General features: G+C 41.2%; 1 protein-coding gene across 1 annotated transcript in view; it reads right to left on the bottom strand.

The window, feature by feature from the left end:
* The window catches only part of RAP1B (RAP1B, member of RAS oncogene family), an 81071-nt gene that overhangs the window by 15443 nt on the left and 45102 nt on the right, over positions 1 to 20526 (bottom strand). Inside the window, exons 3-5 of the mRNA XM_065401411.1 lie at positions 10052 to 10120; positions 6847 to 6903; positions 199 to 339 (exon numbers count right to left, since the gene is read on the bottom strand). Coding sequence (XP_065257483.1) covers positions 199 to 339; positions 6847 to 6903; positions 10052 to 10120 — 267 coding nt within the window. The remainder of the gene's footprint in view (positions 1 to 198; positions 340 to 6846; positions 6904 to 10051; positions 10121 to 20526) is intronic.

Raw genomic sequence — 20526 nt, 5'->3', positions numbered from 1 at the left:
TATGATTTTTTTTTTCCCCTGACTGCTTGTTGCAGAAGACACATTTTCAGTACAATGCACATACTGGTCAATTTGCCTTTCAAATTAAAGCTTGAAATGAATTCAATGATGTATATGATTAAAGCAAGTACAGCTTTAAAAAGCATTTATAACGAGGACTTTAAATATCAGTTTTTTCTACAACAGGGGACTGCTCACATCATCAGTGTCTTTGACTCGAAGAATCTGTTCTCTTAGGTCTTGTAAGTCGTTAAATGTGGACTGTGCTGTGATGGAATATACTAATGCAAAGCCTTGTCCATTTTTCATGTAGAGATCTCTCATTGCTGTAAACTGTTCCTGTAATGAAAAAAGCATACAATGGTTAATTTGAATTTCCTTACAGAAGCTGCCAGATCACCAATATCCACAAAGCCAGACAAGGATCACAAGTGGTGAAGTTTTAAGTTTTTGGAACACAAATTGCACTTTAAAAAGCTTATCCTGTGCATTGTAACCATACTATTATAGTCCTTAGATATTCTTATAGATCTGACTTTTCATCTTTTTTTATATTATACACACACACAGGGAGATAACCTGCAGATTGTAGTATTTGATAACAGTTCTAGGTCTCTATAATGCCAGGAAAGTGACAAATCAGAGCTATTGTAATTTCTCATGCCAAAAAACAGAGTTAAAGAAACCCACTAAGATTTTATTAAATGAAAAAAATAAACACACAGTAGAATCTCAGAGTTGTGGAGGTTGTACGTAACTTTGAAATATTTGTAACTCTGAACAGAACATTATGGTTGTTCTTTAAAAAAAGTTTACAACCGAACATTGACTTAATACAGCTTTGAAACTTTACTATGCAGAAGAAAAATGCTGCTTTCCTTTTTTAAAGAAATTTACATTTAACACAGTACTATACTGTATTTGCTTTTTTATTTTTTGTCTTTGCTACTGCCTGATTGCGTACTTCCAGTTCCAAATGAGGTGTGTGGTTGACTGGTCAGTTATAAAGTATCTCTGATGTTCACAACTCTGAGGTTCTACTGTACTGTGTTATTAATTTCATAATATATTAGTCCAAAAAGGGAAATTGTCCAAAAGGAAAGCCTGCAGTCCTGTGAGGGAAAACATCTCATTTACCATAACTAAATTCTTTAGACTTTAAACATATACAATATGGAAACAAAACCATACCAACATTCTAACTAAGCAATATGCTATTATTATCATCCAATTATTTAGCTGATGCTTTTATTCAAGGCAATTAATACTGTACAGCATGTTACAACTTTACACAAAGTGTAAGTTAGCAGAGCTATATACCTCTTAAAGATCCAAAGATACAAAATTTTTAAATTCTATGTTATGTTTTTTGCAGTTTGAAACTACATTACACTGACTTTCATAGCATAAATATAAAATGTAAAAACAAAATGGACTGTAACAGTATTCACTCACAAATATTTATTTTGGAGTGTCACCATCTGTCACCAGAGTGGCATGTCTGGCACTGTGAATACACAATGCAGAGACAGTCACTGCGATTACAAACTTGTCCAGTGTTCTCTGGATCAATGCATGACCCACAACATTAACCTCCTTTTCAAGGTGATGTAGGAGGTTAAAAATCTTTGACGCTCCTGTACAATAGGCCATTTGTCAAAGTTTTCATCACATTCTTCATTTGTGTCAAGGATGGGACGATTACCTCATCATCGTCTGCCTCTGCATTGTTTTCGGGTTTCACTTCAAATTGGTCTCTGATCTCAGTTGCAATGTCCTCATCAGACAGGTTGTGTAACAAAAGCATTGTCATCTATGTCTATCCATTCTTCCAAATGTGTGTGCACTGAGTTCTCTTGGTGGCTCAACAATTGCTTTCTCCATGGGTGCTATAGCCAGACCTCCAATTCTAGATTGTTGAAGGATCGACGTCAGACCAGGCGTTTGCAAGCATTAGAATGGCATCTAAAAGAAATCTTCCTGGCAATTTCCACAGCAGCTTTGTCGTCGTCATCAATGTGGTGCAATACCATGCAAACCATTTGCTTGAGAAAGTATGCCTTGGCAGTTCTGATAATACCCTGATCACATGGTTGAAGGGTGAAGTTCTGTTCTTTGGGAAGAATTCAAGTCGGATATTCCTCAGTGCTACATTTGTTGTCACATGGGCTGTGCAGTTGTCCACTAGTGGCAAAAATCTTTTTCCTTTCCTGGCCCAACTTTCAATCCCAGTTCCTTCAGCCACTCACCAAATAGATACCTCATCATCCAGGCAGCTACGCTGGCAACAGAGAGGACTGGAGGATGTCTCACATTTTTAAAACATTGTGAGTTTTGACTTTTCCAGATGATGAAAAGGTCCATTTTCTTACCAGTCAAGGAACAGATGAACAGAACAGTAATTCTCTTTAAACTTCTTTCCTCTTTTTATTGATTTAAAGGTGAGTGTGCCATCAGGCAGGGCTTGAAAATGAATTCAACTTTTATCTGCATTCCAAATGTCTTCAGCAAAGCCATGTCTCATTTCAATCCACTTGTTTTCTAACCATTCTTCATGTGACCCAACGTCTGCGTCTTTGAATTCTCCTTGCATTTTCTTTAAAAAATGAGAGGGGATTGTTTTTAAGTGCTCAAACCGGCCAGAGCTGGCCTTGAAGATGGTAATGCCCAGTGCCACTGCCTGTTCTTCTGCATCCCCAACAGTCCACTTAGGGGGGCATTTCTCTCTCTGGCATTTTTGATCCACTTTATAAGTGCCGCCTCAACCCTACATGCTTTGCCTGATGGCATTTTTTCCCTCTCTCCCTATCTTTGAGAATCTTAGACAATATAGGCCATGGAATGCCCAATTTCTGAGATGCATCTCTGGCTGATCTTGGGAAAACTATCATAGGACTCCAGAAGGTGGTGTTTTTCCATCTATAGAAAGTGCCTTTTCCTGCTATGTCAACTCACAAAAACTTGACCTCCCCCTCCCCACCGGGATTAAACTTTATACACACTAAATGCCTAATAATGCAAGATGTGATCAAATTCAATTACAAGTCATTGCACTGGATTATCATATTGCATGTAGTCAGCTTGTCCCAAAATTATTCTTATAAGCGGAGTATTTAGCATGGGAATGATTTTGTCCCAGTAGTTTTGATTACTCTGTGCAGTTGATTCTTGTATCAGTAATTTTTATAAACTGAGTACATTGGTATTTATCAACATTCATGTTGGCTAAATAATGGAGAGGTTCCATAGTTTCTACGATTTTTTTTCTTGCTTGCATTGTTCCAGTTTTGTTAATTAGATCCAGAGATTTCTTTTGAGATGCACCCCAACAACACGCATCTGGCACCTGCAGAACTTTGTTCTTTTTGCAACTTTGCTCTCTGTAGTCTCATGTAAAAAAAAGTGTGGATTTTTGATCAGAGTCCTCATGCTCCATGTAAACTGACACCACTTGGTAGTTGACTGGAAATATAGCCTTCCAGAGAGTCCCAAATACCAACAGGACATAGGGGCCATCATGTATGAGGCACACTGTGGAAGTTTAAGTCATTCTACAACTGCTGCGTACTTTAGGACTACATTAAATGTTTCTTTCTCCATGGAGGTTTGGATAGTGTGCTAAACGTCCATATACCAGAAGTTCAGAATGACTGTACCTGAGAAGTCTCTCGTTTTATTTTCATTGTCTGAGCAAGTGGCAAAAGTTCTGTCACACTTATCTGCATTACTGGATGTCATCAGCTACTTGAACAACGTTCTGTCCTTTTTTCAGGTTAGTATCAATAGTAGTGACAAGGAGTGCATTTTTCTCTGTGTGGATGCTTGTAGACATTATTGGGTCATTTCATACACTAAACCAACCATCTTACACAATGTTACAATTGAGGTCTTCCTCTAATTTTAGCTTTCTTCCCCTGCAGCATCCAGCGTGGGACCTGCAAGCCGATACGTGTGGAGACGTATACCCAAGGTGAAATGCTTCAGTCATTTCTTTAAACTGCTAATTTTGTACCACTTTGAAGTCAAATGTTTACCTAATAGGTTGGAACTTCTCTTATAAAGTTCAAGTTTTCACTTTTATGGAATTAACACCAATGATCTTTACAATTTTGGGGGTGCTGAAGATGAATAGCGTGTGTTTCTGAATTAAGCTGATACTGAAGAGAAGTTCCTGTTTGAGGCCTTCCAGTATATCATGGCTCATTTCAACAAGATTGGCATCAGAAGTATCTCACTTGGAGGATTCAACTCAATCTTTTGTTCTTCCACTTCAATAGTGGAAGCTACATTCAATTATACATTTGATCTTGAAAAACCTTAGTGCTATTCCACACCTTTTGAGAGGACTGTGAATCCTTTCCACATGGATACTTCACTTATACATTTTACTTTTAAATGTCTTTCATTACTTTGGTCCATTCAAATCACTTATTTCCTTCCACTTCCTTCCACTTTAGTTAAATTCATACTGATGGACAATTCCTATACCCGCAATTACAGCTTTTCACATTTAGTTCTGTTAGAATGAGACTTGGTACTTACTTCTGTGTAATTACGTTGCTCAGGGGTGTGGAAAACTCCTGGTGTAGACTGCTGCCTCTTAGGGAGGTGGATTAACTATGCTGATGGAAGAAGCTCTCCCGTCGGCATAGTAGCTGATTCACTAAAGCGGTGCAGCTACACCACTGTCCATGAGGACAAGCCCTGAGAATCAGCCACCTTCTTGAACTCAACACTGAACAAGTTGACTCAGACAGCTTCAAATAGGTCCAATATAGAGAGATAATCGAAATATTTCAGATACCTACAACCCAATCTACCCAGGATAGTTCACAACTCCATCCACACCCCTCTATTCAATATCTAAAAGACAGCATATTTCACTCACTAGCTTCTCCACTCACCATCCATTCTATGCTTGTTAACAGTTCTTTAATTTATTGCTTAACAGCCATAACAAGCATTTTGATGGTCTCATTCCTCCCTTTATTCTAAAAGGTTAAGAGTTTTTATTCGCAGATTCAAGTAAAAACCCTGTTTCTGGCACCATAATATTAACCACCCAACAGAAGTGTTGAGTTAGCAGAGTTCCATATTTAAGCCATGGTTTAGGTAGATAAAGTAGAAAAGACGGCCAAATGTATTCAACTCAATTTTAGCAATGAAACCAAGTTAGTTATGCTAAAGGATGTGTTAAAAAAAGTGCCTAAACCTAAAGTTTTTGTTCATAAATGAATGTATTATACTCCATTTACATTATAATTGACAACTGGAGTATTTAAGGGGTAACCATTTAACTAAAGTAGAAGCCAAAACCCCATAGTAGAGAAACTTGTATAACAGTAAGGCTTTACCACACAATACACAGATTGTAGTGCTAAGACTGCAGCATGTGCCAAAACCTTGTGATTGACATAACCATAAGTTGAGACCTAATAGGAGCTAGGTGACATGAATAGGACGTTAAGTTCCCTGTTGAAGTGAATAAAGATGATGCAATGAGGGAAGCAGTAGGGCATAAATTTTGGACAATTTGTATATTACACAACATTCAAAGCTTTCATAATTACAGGGAAAAAACACCAGTGGACAGAAATAGTAAAGAATCAGAGAATGAAAAACCTGGGGAAAAATGTTAAACTAGATTCAACATAGGAAAAATGAAACTTAATATAGCTAAAGAGAAATAATTTAAGGGGAATAAAACTCTGAATGAGTAATGTTGAAAAACGAAAGCAAAAGAAGGCCAATGGCAACTGTGTGATGCCTCTGCCTTTTCATATCATCCTGCTACAACCACATTTGATCACAGCACTTGATAAAAGCGTTACCTGTTTTGGGAAAAAAAGCCACTCAATCCTATCATTTTACACATTTAAGGAGAACTTTGCTGCTAAATTCCCAGGGAAGCGTTACTGGACCAGTCTGCTGTTACGGTTGTTTGGGGGGGGGGGGGGGTATGGGAAGGTCTGCTCTAAGGGCTAGTCTACACTTACCAGGTAGTTCGACGGCTGCGGATCGAAGTTCCGAGTTCGATTTATCGCGTCTGGTGTGGACGCGATAAATCGAACCAGGAAGTGATCCCCGTCGACTGCGGTACTCCAGCTAGACGAGAGGAGTACCGCGAAGTCGACGGGGGAGCCTGCCTGCCGCGTGTGGACCGCGTCTGAACCGCGGTAAGTTCGAAGTAAGGTATGTCGAATTCAGCTACGTTATTCACGTAGCTGAATTTGCGTACCTTACTTCGACTTGGGGGGTAAGTGTAGACCAAGCCTAAGGGTCTTGATCCAAATCCCATTGAAGTCAATGTGAGTCCACTAAAACGGTTTTTGGATCAGGCCATAAAGGGGAAATTCACTCCTGTGTAGAGGGTCAGCACAAACCCTATACATCTCACAAGTCCCCACTTAAGCCCAACTTTGGCTGTCAAGAAGAGACTAGAATAAAACAAGAATACCATACCTCAGGGAAGGGCAAGGTATAGGGAATTCCCCAACAGAAATCAGGATTACCACCTTCTGGGGTAAATTTAAGACGCCTACATAGAGGTGAATTATCCCTCAGAATAATAATAATACTTAATTTTAGGTTTTCCTATTACGAGGTAAAGCAAGAATCATAGGCAGCATACAATTTGCTTTCTGCAGTGTTACTTCCAATTCTGCTTAAATACTGGTCAGTGAAGAGCTAGGTGTAGGGGAGGGTAAATGTGGTCGGTGTTGTACAGTGGATGATTAAAAACTAGTGTACCACCACTGATTGTTATTCCACTTTTACTTTGGAAGTATTTTTTTAAAAGTGCCTGAGTGTGATCCATATATACAGAGGATAATTAGTTGTACATACCGTTCCTGCAGTATCTAAGATTTCAAGCATACACTGTTGTGCATCTACTTCAACTTGCTGCCAAGAAAACAAAGATGAGGTTAAAATTTTTCTCAAAACAAGAAAGACTGTCAAATAGGCAACTAGTTTCCCTTTACAATTAATCTTATAATACACAAGACAAAGTAAGGGAAAATAAGATCCTGGCTTTTAATAAGTTTGTGCATGTACTCTGAAAGCAGGGGATAAAGGTAAAAGTTTTCAGAAGCCCCTAAGTGATTTAGGAGTCTAAATCTCTTGAAAGCAGTACCTGGGGACTTTTGAAAATGTTACCCATATACTAAAAAGAGTATTATAAATCTTTACAGTCTACCATAAGCAGAGAACACAGCTAGTCTGTACTTGCTTCAATGGGCACTCTCAGCAAGCACATACACTTGATATTTGCGAGGAAAAGCACAGATCAAAAGCTAGAAAGTTAAAGTGGCATGTTGATGATCGTTAAAAGGGCAAATTGGATCAATGGAGAGGTGGCAGAAATTCCCTGATGTAATCTCTCATCAGTTTGCTTTAAGTGTGCAATAATATGACAGCATCTCTCTCCTTCAAGGCATATGGGTCCATCTCATGTCACTCCACCCATGAAGGAGGATTGGCAGAGTTGTTTTGCAAATTGATACCTTTAAGGGAGCTTGCTACTTAGTTTTTTTAATGTATGATTGACAGTTTAAGTTTAGGCTTCCTTTCTGAAGGAATTTAAAACTAAGAAGGAAAGACTGTTTTTTCACATTTCCTCCATTTTCTTCTCCCTCTGAAGAGTATAAGGCCTCTTCAGTAGCCACTATTGTACTACGAAGGATGCTGTTAAGTGGTGTACTCAACACAATTTCCTTTATAAGACATCTTGGCTTGAAATCTCAAGTCAACAGTATGTTGAAATAATTTAGATATTGTAGTAATTGAATTCTGAAGTTTTAAAAAGCAGTTTAATACTTAAAGCAGATTACAATCTGAACTTCTTGTACAGCAGTTGCCAAAAGAATGCTTTCAGAAGCACAGAAACCACAAAACAAGTTAGAATGTCATTGCTATTGCCCTTGCTTGAGGGAAGTGTATTGATATTGTTCACACTAAGTATGACTTCCAGAATCAGATCAATTTAGAGAACAAGAAATCCATGGGATTCTGAGTCATTCCAGGACCACATGTAGTCAGACATGTTAATTTTTGTTATGAATCCTAGTTGAAAGCCCTCATTAACAGAAGCAGAGATTAATTTGTTTCTTGAGACCATTTAACCTTTTCATATTTCATAAGAATAACTAGTGGCTTTAGTTTCTTTTGAAAGCGGATCTTTCAAATATTTGCAAAATGTCAAGTCTAAGGTGAGATCTACTGAATAATCTAAATACATGCAGTAAGGAACATTTCACCACTTTCATAATGCTTGCTAGTGTTTTTGGTGTAATTTACTGCAGGCACTTTGAAGTGGTGAGGGTCCAACAATTATTGGACAGGACTTGAAATTCTTGCCCCTTACTTTCAAGGCTGAGATTAAAAAGAGTACAATCAAATTTTTTTTTTTTTTTTTAAACAGATTCTTTTAGATTTCCTGTATATAGATAGAGCTAGAACAAATCTCACATGAGTAAAATTTTCCACTACAGTGACTCTACCTGGTCATCAGGAAAGTAGTAAGTCTGGGATATTCTTCGCTCTCAGTGATTCCCCTTCTATCACTGAGCCAGCACAAAGCTGCCAGCTAGCTGCTTCAGTGCCTTGACAATAGGGAGTTGAGGTAGACAACAACAGGGAACAGGTCAGAGGTGGGCCTACCCCCCCCCCCCCCCCCAGCTGAAGACAGGACAAGGGATACTCGTGTCACTGCAGTTTGTCTGGGTCAGTCTTACCACAACTGGATAAGCTATATACACAAGTTCATCCATCCTATTAAAAGCATATCAAGGAAAGGCTATTTTAATATTTCATTCGAAGTATATATAAATGAATTGTCTCAAGTGGTTCATTATGGTATAGAGAGTTTGAGAACCACTGTTTTCTGAGTTCACTAATGCACCCTGCACTAACTACTGACTCAAGCCGGACTTACCCCAACTTCAACACTAGGCACCAACCCACCTTTGTAGACAGCTTTCAGTAGGAATCAAATCCTACTCTATTCAATGCCTCCCATGTAGAAATTAAGGAAAATGTATGCTTTGTAGTAAAGTAAAATAAAGGGGTTTTAGCAGTCATGGAAGGGCTTTGAAAGTATAGGGAGGAAAATTTAACAAGGTCTTGAAAATATTAGGTTCAAAAGTTAGAACAAATGTGGCATCTAGAACAAGACAAGTTTTGGGGAGAAGGCTAAGCTTAGAATGTGGTTAATGAGAAAAGATTTCTGTGAAAAGGGGTCTCTAAATTATAGATGAAGTTATAAACTGGTTCTAACAAATAGATGATGTTTTGTGGTATATGATAAAAACTGAAAGTAATCTTTAATATACCAATATTATCTTGAAGGGGGCCCAGTCCTAAAATTGTATCTACTCAAGGACAGGAAAGGGGTCAACCCCAAACTGGCTCTTAGCTAAAGTTAGCAACTGGCAATGACATTACTTGTTTATTAGGAGGATATAAAAAAAAAACAAGTGAGCTCTTAAAGGGTTCATTGTTAGTACCTGCCTTACCAAGTTGGAGCCAGCCAACATGGGTTTGAACACCTCAGGTCTAGTCCATTGTAAGTATCTTGATGAAGTACTTCTAACTGTGTTACTGTAGAGTGTAATAATTGCCTAAACTTTTAGACATGTTTATAGCATTCGGATTTTATGAAGGATTTTATGACTGAATTGGTGTTATCGTTGATGCACAGTATCATGACATCAACCTTAACATCCCAATATTGCACATTAACTTATTTATAGACAGTAAAACATTTAAGCTTAAATTGCAATTATCTTTTTAGGTAGGCTCTTCAAAAGGTGGCTAGGTCATCAACAGAAGCCATATTGATAATCACTTGCTCTTGTTCATTGTCTCATGAATATTCACGCTTCATAGATGCCAAATGAGTTAGTGATGTTAGATGTGTTTAATGCTCTTGCCATTCAGATTTTATGAAAAAGTATTTGCTAATTTTTTAAAAATAGTGTTAATTTTAGAGTTTCAAAAATGATCGGTGTCTTGTACTATTAGTGTAGTATCACTTAATTTATTGCATTACCTTTCTGTAGGAGTCTTCTATCGTAGGATCATATTTTTCAACAAATATTCCTTGAACAAACTGTACAGTCTGCAACACAAACAAGTTCCCTTATACAACTTTATATATTTTGACGTTATATAAACATATTAAAAACACATAATATTGTTCTAAGTGTACATATAATTGCCAAGAGCACATTCGTATATTTACTGAAGGCAGACATATGTCTAGGTGTAAAATATCTGAATATGTATAAGACAACAACAGGTAGACATTTCCTCCAGACTGTAAACAAATGCATTAGAGGTACATCCGTGTTCTAATACTTAGATGTATTTATCACTCAAGTTAGCGTGGATAAGTCATTTTAATGACTGTTTAAAGCAAATGAGTTCACAATCTATGTCTGAAAGACTAACATTACTATGAAATAGTTATTTACATATCCCGGGGAAAAATCAGCTTAATATAGTTAGATAGATACACATGTTGTATAGTTATACAGTAACTCCTCACTTAAAGGGTTAAAGTTGTTTCGTTGTTACTTGCTGATCAATTAGGGAACATGCTCGTTTAAAGTTGTGCGAATTGGCAGCCGCCTGCTTTGTCCACTGCTTGCAGGAAGAGCAGCCTGTTGCAGCTAGCTGGTGGGGGCTTGGAACCAGGGTGGACCAGCAGCCCCCCTATCAGCTCCCTGCTCCCCTGTTTCCTGTGCAGCAGCTGCCAGCAGGCTAGCAAATGCAGCTATCCCTCCCCCCACTGCTATGTTCTGCTCCTGCCCTCTGCCTTGGAGCTGCTCCCCGAGCCTCCTGCGTGCTGTGTGTGTGGGGACTAATGTCAGGGTATCCCCCTCCCCTCTGCTCCTACACCCCGCTTACAACTTCTCCATATAGAGCAGGGTGGGGACACGGAGGGAAAGAGACAGAGAGAGCCTGGTGCAGCAGCTGCTCTCTCAACTTCCTGATCCACTTAAAAAGACAATGCACTTAAGAGTGGGTCAGCTTACTTAAAGGGGCAGTGTGCATTTCTCTCTCCCCCCCACACACAAGGTGTATGTCTGTCTCTGTCTGCTATGCTATCTCCCCTCCCCTCCATTCCTGCTGACTTGTAGAATGTGAGGCTACATTAACAACAATGTATTAACCCTTGAGGGCTCAGCCCAGTGCTAGTTCATCCTTTAGCACAGGGGTTCTCAAACTGGGGGGCGGGACCCCTCAGGGGGTCATGAGGTTATTACATGGGGGGGGTCACGAGCTGTCAGCCTCCACCCCAAACCCTGCTTTGCCTCCAGCATTTATAATGGTGTTAAATATATATAAAAAAAGTATTTTTAATTTATAGGGGGGGCCACTCAGAGGCTTGCTATGTGAAAGGGATCACCAGTACAAAAGTTTGAGAACCACTGATTTAGCAGCAAGGCATTCCCTGGGAAATATCCCACCTTCTTACTTCACCACCTCAACCAAGCTTCACAATCATCATAGCTGTGAACAGTATTAAACTGTTTTTTTAAAACTTATAGTGTGTGTTTGCCTGGTGAAAAACATTCCCCCCCCTCCCATTTACATTAATTCTTATGGGGAAATTGGATCGCTTAACATCGTTTCGCTTAAAGTTACATTTTTCAGGAACGTAACTACAACGTTAAGTGAGGAGTTACTGTACAGCTTTCAACACAAAATTTAAGAGCTGTTTTGTATTGTCTACAACCTATTTTATTAGTACTATAAATTCAAAATGTGTATCCTGGACTACTAAATGGCTGTCAATATTTTCTAGAACACTGAACTTCAGGCCAAGTCTTGCTCCCCGCATCTGCCTTTGGGGGGGAGGGATGAGAGAGAAAAAGGAGTGTTCTGTAAACTGGCTAGGGAGAATTACAGAAGCTGGCATACTTTGGTGTGGGATTTGTGGATTATTGACTAAAGTCCAGTGGCTAAGAGCATAGGGACTACCACTCAACATCAAAACTGCAATACACCTCTACCCCGATATAATGCGAATTCGGATATAACACGGTAAAGCAGTGCGCCGGGAGGGGGGGGGGGGGGAGAAGCTGCACACTCTGGTGGATCAAAGCAAGTTCAATATAACGCGGTTTCACCTATAACACGGTAAGATTTTTTGTCTCCCGAGGACAGCGTTATATCGAGGTAGAGGTGTACCAATGCAAGAAGATTCCATTACCTTTTACCATAAATTCTGGATTCCTTCTATGTCAAAGCCAACTTAAGACAGGCTTGGTGCAATATTTGCCCTTTAGTGTCTTTTTGCAGGGAAAAAGGTTTTACTTTGGTCAGTAGTCCATGGATGTAAGCTAAAGCACGTATAAAAAAGTTGAAATCCTGGAGCCCAGAACATTCACAGTTCCCATGCATGCTGGGAGAGTTATGGCTCAAGGTTCCTAAATTTTTCCATAGCACAAGCCATATTTTAATTAAGGCATGGTCTCATGGACTACCTCCCCCTCATAGCACCCATGTCAATTACACAAATTGCTTACACAGAAGCTCTCTCAGATGCCATTTAACAGCTGGAAAGGAGACACCAGCATGGTGAAAAACCCAGTTTCCCACAGACCACCAGCAAGTGCTATGAGACTTCTGTTTTGGAATATTATAGGTTGCTGTAAGGCAACTGAACAACTCCTCTGTAGAAACAAATACACTTCTAGTTTCTTCTTTCTAGTGTTTTTGCACATTATTTATTAGCACTTAAGGACCCAAATGGGATTAAGTCTCCCATTGTACTAGATATTAAAACAAAAATACTTGGGCAAGGACTGAGTTCAAAAGCCTAAGATTTTGACAATATGAAAGATGTTGAGTTTATCACAAGTAAATATCAAAAGGAAGGGTGTGATGACGAACAGGAGCAAGAGAGAATAGTTTCAGTTGGGAGATCTGAGAGCCACTCGCATAAGGGACTAACTGAAGGCAAGCTTGCGGATACCAGCTGTGATAAAACCAATAACTGAAGTTGTTTGGGGCCCCATGAGAACCACAATCACAGAACCTCCAATTTGGTGGCCCCAGAAATGCTCAGATTTTATTCCCTTCTTTGCAAATATAGCTTTTAATGCAATATTGCAAGTTTTTTACATGTACCTTTTGATTCTGTTTGGTAGTACGGTAATGGCGGACCACATTTTGTCTGGTAGGGACCCGAGACTGGTGAAACCAGTTCACAATTCTGCCCCAAAACACACAGATCTGATCTACTCCTTGTTCTCATGCGTATTGGGAAGGGAGGGGAAGGAAGAGGACTCATGTTTTAGGGCACCAACAAATGACTACCCCATAGAGAATATTTGGAAAGAGTCCTTGTAGCTATTGACAGTCAGAAAGGTCACATCAAAGAATAGTAGAAATTTTGCATTTTGGACAGTATGTGGTTGCTGCAGTTGTTGCTTTATGATTAAGGCTATGTTTGTTTATGTCAGATTCTGGAAGTCACGGAATCCATGACTTCCAGAGACCTCTGTGACATTCTCTGCTTCAGCCCAAAGGGCTGCAGGACTCTGGAGCTGGCAGCCAGCAGAGCTCTGGCAGGGTTCCAGCGACATGTGACAGACTCCTGAGAGGGCCCTCCTCAGGGTACCAGCAACGGTCACCAGCCTCACGCAGGGAGGGAGGGGAACGCTTTGGGCGAGCGGCTGGGGGTGTCCCCCTGCAGCTTCCAGCTGCCGCAGGCAGAGGGGGAAACCCACAGCTCCCAGCCATGCAGTGGCGGGGGAAAACCATGGAGCTGCAGCAGCAAAAGTCAGACAGGTCACAGCTTCCATGAATTTTTGTTTATTGCCTGTGATCTGTCCGTGACTTTTACTAAAAATAACCATGACAAAAGTCTTAGCCTTGTTTAGGATTTATAAATTCAAGACTATATTTGCTAGTACTAAAACCCACCTACCATTCCACAATCCACTCTCCTAGCACATTTAGATTTATTTCTGAAGAGGAAGTCACTCAAGGTATGTTTCCAGTATTATCAGTAGCAAGTTTTACAACTTCAGTAACAGGCCTACTTTAACTTAAATATACTGAAAAGCAACACCCTAAATGTATCAGAGGGGTAGCCGTGTTAGTCTGAATCTGTAAAAAGCAACAGAGGGTCCTGTGGCACCTTTAAGACTAACAGAAGTATTGGGAGCATAAGCTTTCATGGGCAAGAACCTCACTTCTTTACTTGCATCTGAAGAAGTGAGGTTCTTACCCACGAAAGCTTATGCTCCCAATACTTCTGTTAGTCTTAAAGGTGCCACAGGACCCTCTGTTGCTTTTAACACCCTAAATGTTCCTCTTTAGGAAGTTCTCACCATCAAGATCTATAATTTAATGTTATTATATATACAACCATTTAACCAATTTGCTATTCAGTTTACACTCTTCAATTCTAGGACTCACTTATGTAGTGTCAAAACCTTCATCCTTGGTTCCTTGTTCTTGTTTAAATACCCTTCCCAACTGCCTCTTTGAACAGCAGGGTTTCTTTGTATGCTGGTATTCAGGTAAAGCCTATCCATAATGAATAGGCTTCTGCTCTAAGAAGTGCCTTAGTTGCCCATCAAAAGACCTTAGTCTGTACTAGGAAGTTATCATAGGTAACACTAGGACAAAAATAAATATAAAATAAAAAAACAAAACAAACAAACAAAAAACAGCGTGAAGAGTAGGAAGCTTTCCTAGGTGAGTAACATCAAATTCTGTAGAATCCAGACCTTCATTTCAACACATTCAAGGACAGCACTCCAGTAGGAACCCCAGAACCTTCTGCTTTCCCAGAAGCTAGGGTGGGCAGAAGAAAAGCAAGAGTTCCTCACTTTGGCTCCTGGACAGACAAAGTAGTAACCTCTTTCGTATTAGTCTATAGATGGTAAGTTTGTCCTCTGGCTAGATGTCGTCTTGTACAATTTCCAAGATCTGGGCAAGCAGGCATGCATGCATGCATGCATAAGAAGGCATGAAAGGACAGAGAAGAGAAAAAGTAAAGTATACTGAGCTTTATGGAACATCAAGAGACAGACCACGGAAAGGTGCAGAATGATGCATCATAGATAAAGAAATGGGAGCACAGCAAAGAAATAAGGTATAATCAATGCAAGGGATACACTAAGTAGGAGTTTCAGGGTAACCACACCTATACTCCCTTTCCTGCCACACTCTGAACAGCGTATTGCCAGCAGTTACAAGTTACCACACAGCTCTAAGCAAGCACATTTATTCTTAAGGTAAAAACATTACAGAAAACATAATAAAAACAAACAGATTTAAAACCACACACTAAACATACCAGGAGTCACCCACCAGTGTTATGGGGCCCTAGAAGCCAAAGTCTTTCCAACCCTTTTGCAAGGGTGCCCCTCCCCCGGACAGAAGGCCCTGTCTGTTTGCTGTATCAAAAAGAAGGTCCTGAGTCAGTTTAAACACAGCCTTTACATGCCAAAAGCTCTCTCCCCCCCATCGGTCTCCGGAAAACCCAGTTTAAATCAGTATCTGTAAGCTTCCCCCAGAAGGCAATAGCTCTCTAAAAGTGTTTAAAATGAGTCACTCAGGTTGTTATCACCTTCCACTGTTCCTAGTTACTAATAATGCTGTAGCAACCCCCCCCCCCCCCGGTGAAGTTGCATACAATCCTGGCGTACCTTGATATATAACAGATTAATAAATTTAGCATAATATGTTGCCTTAAAGTTACTGCATGCAGTCGCGATATCCGTCACAGGGCTGCAAATATTGTAGAGTGAATATATTTTTCAAAAAGTTTCACCAGTATTCAATGAATTTGTATGACATATCCAATATTTTCTCCAACCTGCTCTGTAGCCAATTTCTTCCTCCAGCTTTCCTCAAGAACTAATTCTATGTCTGATTTCCTTCATAATCTTGTCTCCATTACATTGTCTGTTCATTTTCTTTTACTCTATGCTCTTCCCAATCTCATCTCATTGCTTTGCTTTCTAGGTTTGAGACCCACGTAATGCAGGGGATGCTAGACCTAAATTCTGTGGTGCTCTGATGCAGGAGACTGAAGATTCTGCAACAGCTTTATTTTAAATTGAAAAGCCAAAGTACCAATTGTATTATTCATTTTCATATCAAGTTTATTAACTTTGGCTGACACTGGACAAGATGCTGCATGAACAACTGATTTCCCTGGAGGGGAAATACAACTTTCAATAGTTTGGGAAATAAGACTATAAGCACTTCAGGATGGATTTTTAAAAAAAGTGTCAAACACCTGTATCAAAGTATGCAACGACAAAGTCAGAACATTCAGATATTAGATCTTGACTGAGTTTAGACTTGCTAGCAAGATGAAGCCACCGTTAGTAATCATTTTTTACCTAGAACTTTAACATAAATGTGCATGTCTCCCTACCAAGAAGGGGGTCACAGTCCAATTTACAGGAATCTGGAGACCTCGGTTCTACTTTGACTTTTACTGATCTTCCCCTCTCTGTAACTCAGTTTCCCCATCTGTAAAATGGGGATAATGACGTTTGCTTCGATATTCGGGTGAAAAGAGCTATGTAAGATCTAAATATTTTTCAGCAAATGATTTTGTGAATGGCAGAGTTTGACAGAACAAAACTTGCTTGCAAGTAATTGCTGCCCCAAAGAGCAATCTACTGGTGGCCTGCAACTCCAGAAAGCAGATCCATCATTGTGTCCCACCCTTGGTCCTACAGGTTTTTTCCTCCCTCCAGCTGTGATAAAGTAGAATCCCTTACGTGTGAGATTGATAGCTGAAGACTCCTAAAGTGGAGATGGAACGTGGATTGGGGGTGGGGGGGTGGGGAGGGGGAAATCTGCACTGACAATCTTGAAGAACTACAATTACTGTAGGGAAGTAGCAGGTCTCTTCTTCCTGAATGTGTCAGGGTAGATCCCACTGTAGATGGGTAACAAGCAGTATCCTGCTCATGATGGTAGCAGTGAGGAGTACCAGCTGTGTCAGTGAAAAAGTGATTTCAGAACTGCTCTCCTGAACTTAGCAGCCAGGTCCAAAGCATAATGCTTGACAGTCAGTGAGTTACTCCATGTCAAGGAGAGAGCTTTGCAGATTTCGGTCAGCACATTTCTGAAGCAGAAGGATGCCACTTGAGCTTTGGTGGAGTGAGCCTTAATGTTCGGTGGGAGAGGTGTAGTAGCCAGCTGGGAATACGTGACACGTGTTATCTATTTCAATAGTCTCTGTGAAGAGATGGCCTAAACACATAGCTATAGCCAGAAATAGATGGGGACAGTCTGAACGGTTTAGTCTTGTCAACATAATAGCACAAAGTCCTGGAGACATTGAATGGGCGCACAATTTTTTCTCCTGATGTAGAGTGTGACAGATAAATGAGGACTTAGTGCTACCTTATACCGGTCCTCTGGAATGTCGCATGGGGAGTTTCAGCCATAAGTACTTCAAGCTTGCTCACTTTTCTGGCTAAAGTGATAGCCACTAGAACAGCCTTCAAAAGAACATTCCAAAAGAGATTCAGAGGGAGGCTCCATGAGTCTAAGGAAGACTTTGTTGAGGTTCCTGGTGGGAAGAGGGTCTCTGGTGGGTAAGCATGCAATAGGTCTTTGAGAAACAGATACCATTAGGTGAGAAAAGAGCATGACTATACAGGAGGATGGGAAGCTGAAGTTGCTAACCTTAGCAAAACTTAATGGAAGACTGTCTGTTTTACCTGCAATAGGTAGTACAGAATCTGTTATCGAGGTTTGGTCTGGACCCAATCTATGTTGGGATGCCCATATCAAGAACCTTTTTCATCTTAGGATATGTAGGCAGCAGTCATGGTGTGTGGTATTCAGCTAACAACCTCACTGACGGGTGCACTGACTTCAGGTCTGGATGGAGTATCTGGCCACAGTACTGTGAGATTAGATCCGGGCAGTCAGAGTGAGACAGGTTGCTGAACAGATATTTGTAGATCTGTCAAACGAAACTCTACTAGTAGGGAAGTATAAGCATGATTGTGGTGGTGTCATTTGATTTTGACTTTACCCTGGAAATTGATGGAAAGACATATAGGAGATCTTGTGACTATTACAGAAAGAAGGTGTCAACTAATGTCCGCAGCCTCACACCTCCTCTGAACAAGAAGTCTGACACCTAGTGCTGAACAAGTATACCACCAGGATCTGCCAACACAGGAATATTGGCGCTATGACTGATCTCTACAGTGACCACTTGAGTAGTAACAGATTGTCTGTTCAGGAAGTCTGCCAGGTTGTTGCTGACTCCCAGGAGGTGAAAAGCTGTCCAGTTATTCTGTTTTGGTGGCATCATGCTAGGAGCTAGATAGTTTCCAGACATAAGAGAAGGAGTGTATGCTTCCTTGCATGTTGCCAGCCAGAATCTGCATGGTGGATTTTGAAAAATAGGCAGGAAAGCTATGCAGATTAGCCTGATGGCTTAGAGCTCCAAGACACGGATGTGGAGTCCCAGGTCTTCTGGGGACCAGTTCCCTTGCATATGCAGATTGTCCAGGTGGGCTCCGTCATATTTTTCAGAGTAGCAGCCGTGTTAGTCTGTATCCGCAAAAATAACAGGAGTACTTGTGGCACCTTAGAGACTAACAAATTTATTTGAGCATAAGCTTTCGTGGGCTACGGCCTACTTCATCGGATGCATGTAGTGGAAAATATCTCTCTCTCTCTCTCTCACACACACACACCACATGAAACAATGGGTGTTACTATACACACTATAAGGAGAGTGATCAGTTAAGGTGAGCTTTTATCAGCAGGAGAGAAAAAAAAAAACTGTTTGTAGTGGTAATGAAAATGGCCCATTTCCAGCAATTGACAAGGAGATATGAGGAACTGTAGGGGGGAGAGGGGGAAATAAGCATGGGGAAATAGTTTTACTTTGTGTAATGGCCCATCCACTCCCAGTCTTTGTTCAAGCCTAGTTTAACGGTGTCCAATTTGCAAATTAATTCCAATTCAGCAGTTTCTCGTTGGAGTCTGTTTTTGAAGTTTTTTTGTTGGAAAATTGCGACTTTTAGGTCTGTAATTGAGTGGCCAGGGAGATTGAAGTGTTCTCCAACTGGTTTTTGAATGTTATAATTCTTGACGTCTGATTTGTGTGCATTTATTCTTTTACGTAGAGACTGTCCGGTTTGGCCAATGTACATGGCAGAGGGGCTGGCACATGATGGCATATATCACATTGCCAACTCTGTCCACATATCTATTCAGGGGATACCATCATAGGACCTAATCACATCAGCCACACTATCAGAGGCTCATTCACCTGCACATCTACCAATGTGATACATGCCATCATGTGCCAGCAATGCCCCTCTGCCATGTACATGCTTATTCCCCCCCAGTTCCTCACATCTCTGTCAATTGCTGGAAATGGGCCATTTTCATTACCACTACAGTTTTTTTTCTTCTCTCCTGCTGATAAAAAGCTCACCTTAACTGATCACTCTCCTTATAGTGTGTATAGTAACACCCATTGTTTCATGTTCTCTGTGTATATACATATACATACATACATACACATATCTTCCTACTGTATTTTCCACTACATGCATCCGATGAAGTAGGCTGTAGCCCACGAAAGCTTATGCTCAAATAAATTTGTTAGTCTAAGGTGCCACAAGTACTCCGGTTCTTTTTGTCATATTTTTGGTTCCTTCAACCATGTCAGTCCTGTGATGACATGAAGTGGGATCACGACTTTCTGATTTAATTTAGTGTTTTGCTAGGAAATAGACCGATCTGAGTTAGAGCTGGAATGGCCATAGATCAGTGGTCTCCAAACTTTTTACGTCCAAGATCACTTTTTGAATCTAAGGGCAACCCAGGATTTACCCAGCCCCTTCCCCGAGGTCTCGCTCACTCCATCTCACTCACTTTCACCAGGCTGGGCAGAGGGTTGGGGTTTGAGGGGGGTGCGGGCTCTGGGCAGGGGCCGAGGGGTTCGCAGTGTGGGAGGAGGCTCTGGGCTGAGCCTGGGGCAGGGGTTGGGGTGCAAGCTCTAGGAGGGAGTTTGGGTGCAGGAGGGGTCAGGGCTGGGGCAGAGTGTTGGGGTACAGGAGAGGGTATGGGGTGCTGGCTCTGGGAGGAGGATCAGGGTGGGGCTTGGGGAGCAGGCTCCAGGAGAGAGGGCACAGGGTGCGGCCTCCCACCGGACAGCACTTACCTCCGGCGGCTCCTGGTCAGCGGCGGGCACAGTAAGGCTAAGGCAGGCTCCCTACCTACCCCAGCCCCACACTGCTCCCAGAAGGGTCCAATGCGCCCCTGCAGGGTCTCTGTCTCTGTGTCCCTCTGCAAGCACCGCCCCCACAGCTCTCCCGGCCAATGGGAGCTGTGGGGATGGTGCTTGCAGGCAGGAGCAGAGCACAGAGGGAGACCCCTGCCCCACCCCCCTGGGCTGTGGTGGCCATTTCCAGGAGTGGCATGGGGCCAGGGTAGGCAGCGAGTCTGCCTTAGTGGCAGCCACGCTGCACCGCCGGAGATCGTGATCAACCAGTTGGTGAC

This window comes from Emys orbicularis, chromosome 1 (genome assembly GCF_028017835.1).
Source record: "Emys orbicularis isolate rEmyOrb1 chromosome 1, rEmyOrb1.hap1, whole genome shotgun sequence".
In the NCBI taxonomy this organism is placed as follows: domain Eukaryota; kingdom Metazoa; phylum Chordata; order Testudines; family Emydidae; genus Emys; species Emys orbicularis.
Note: the sequence above shows the minus strand (reverse complement) of the source record. Positions and strands in the feature narration are given on the sequence as shown.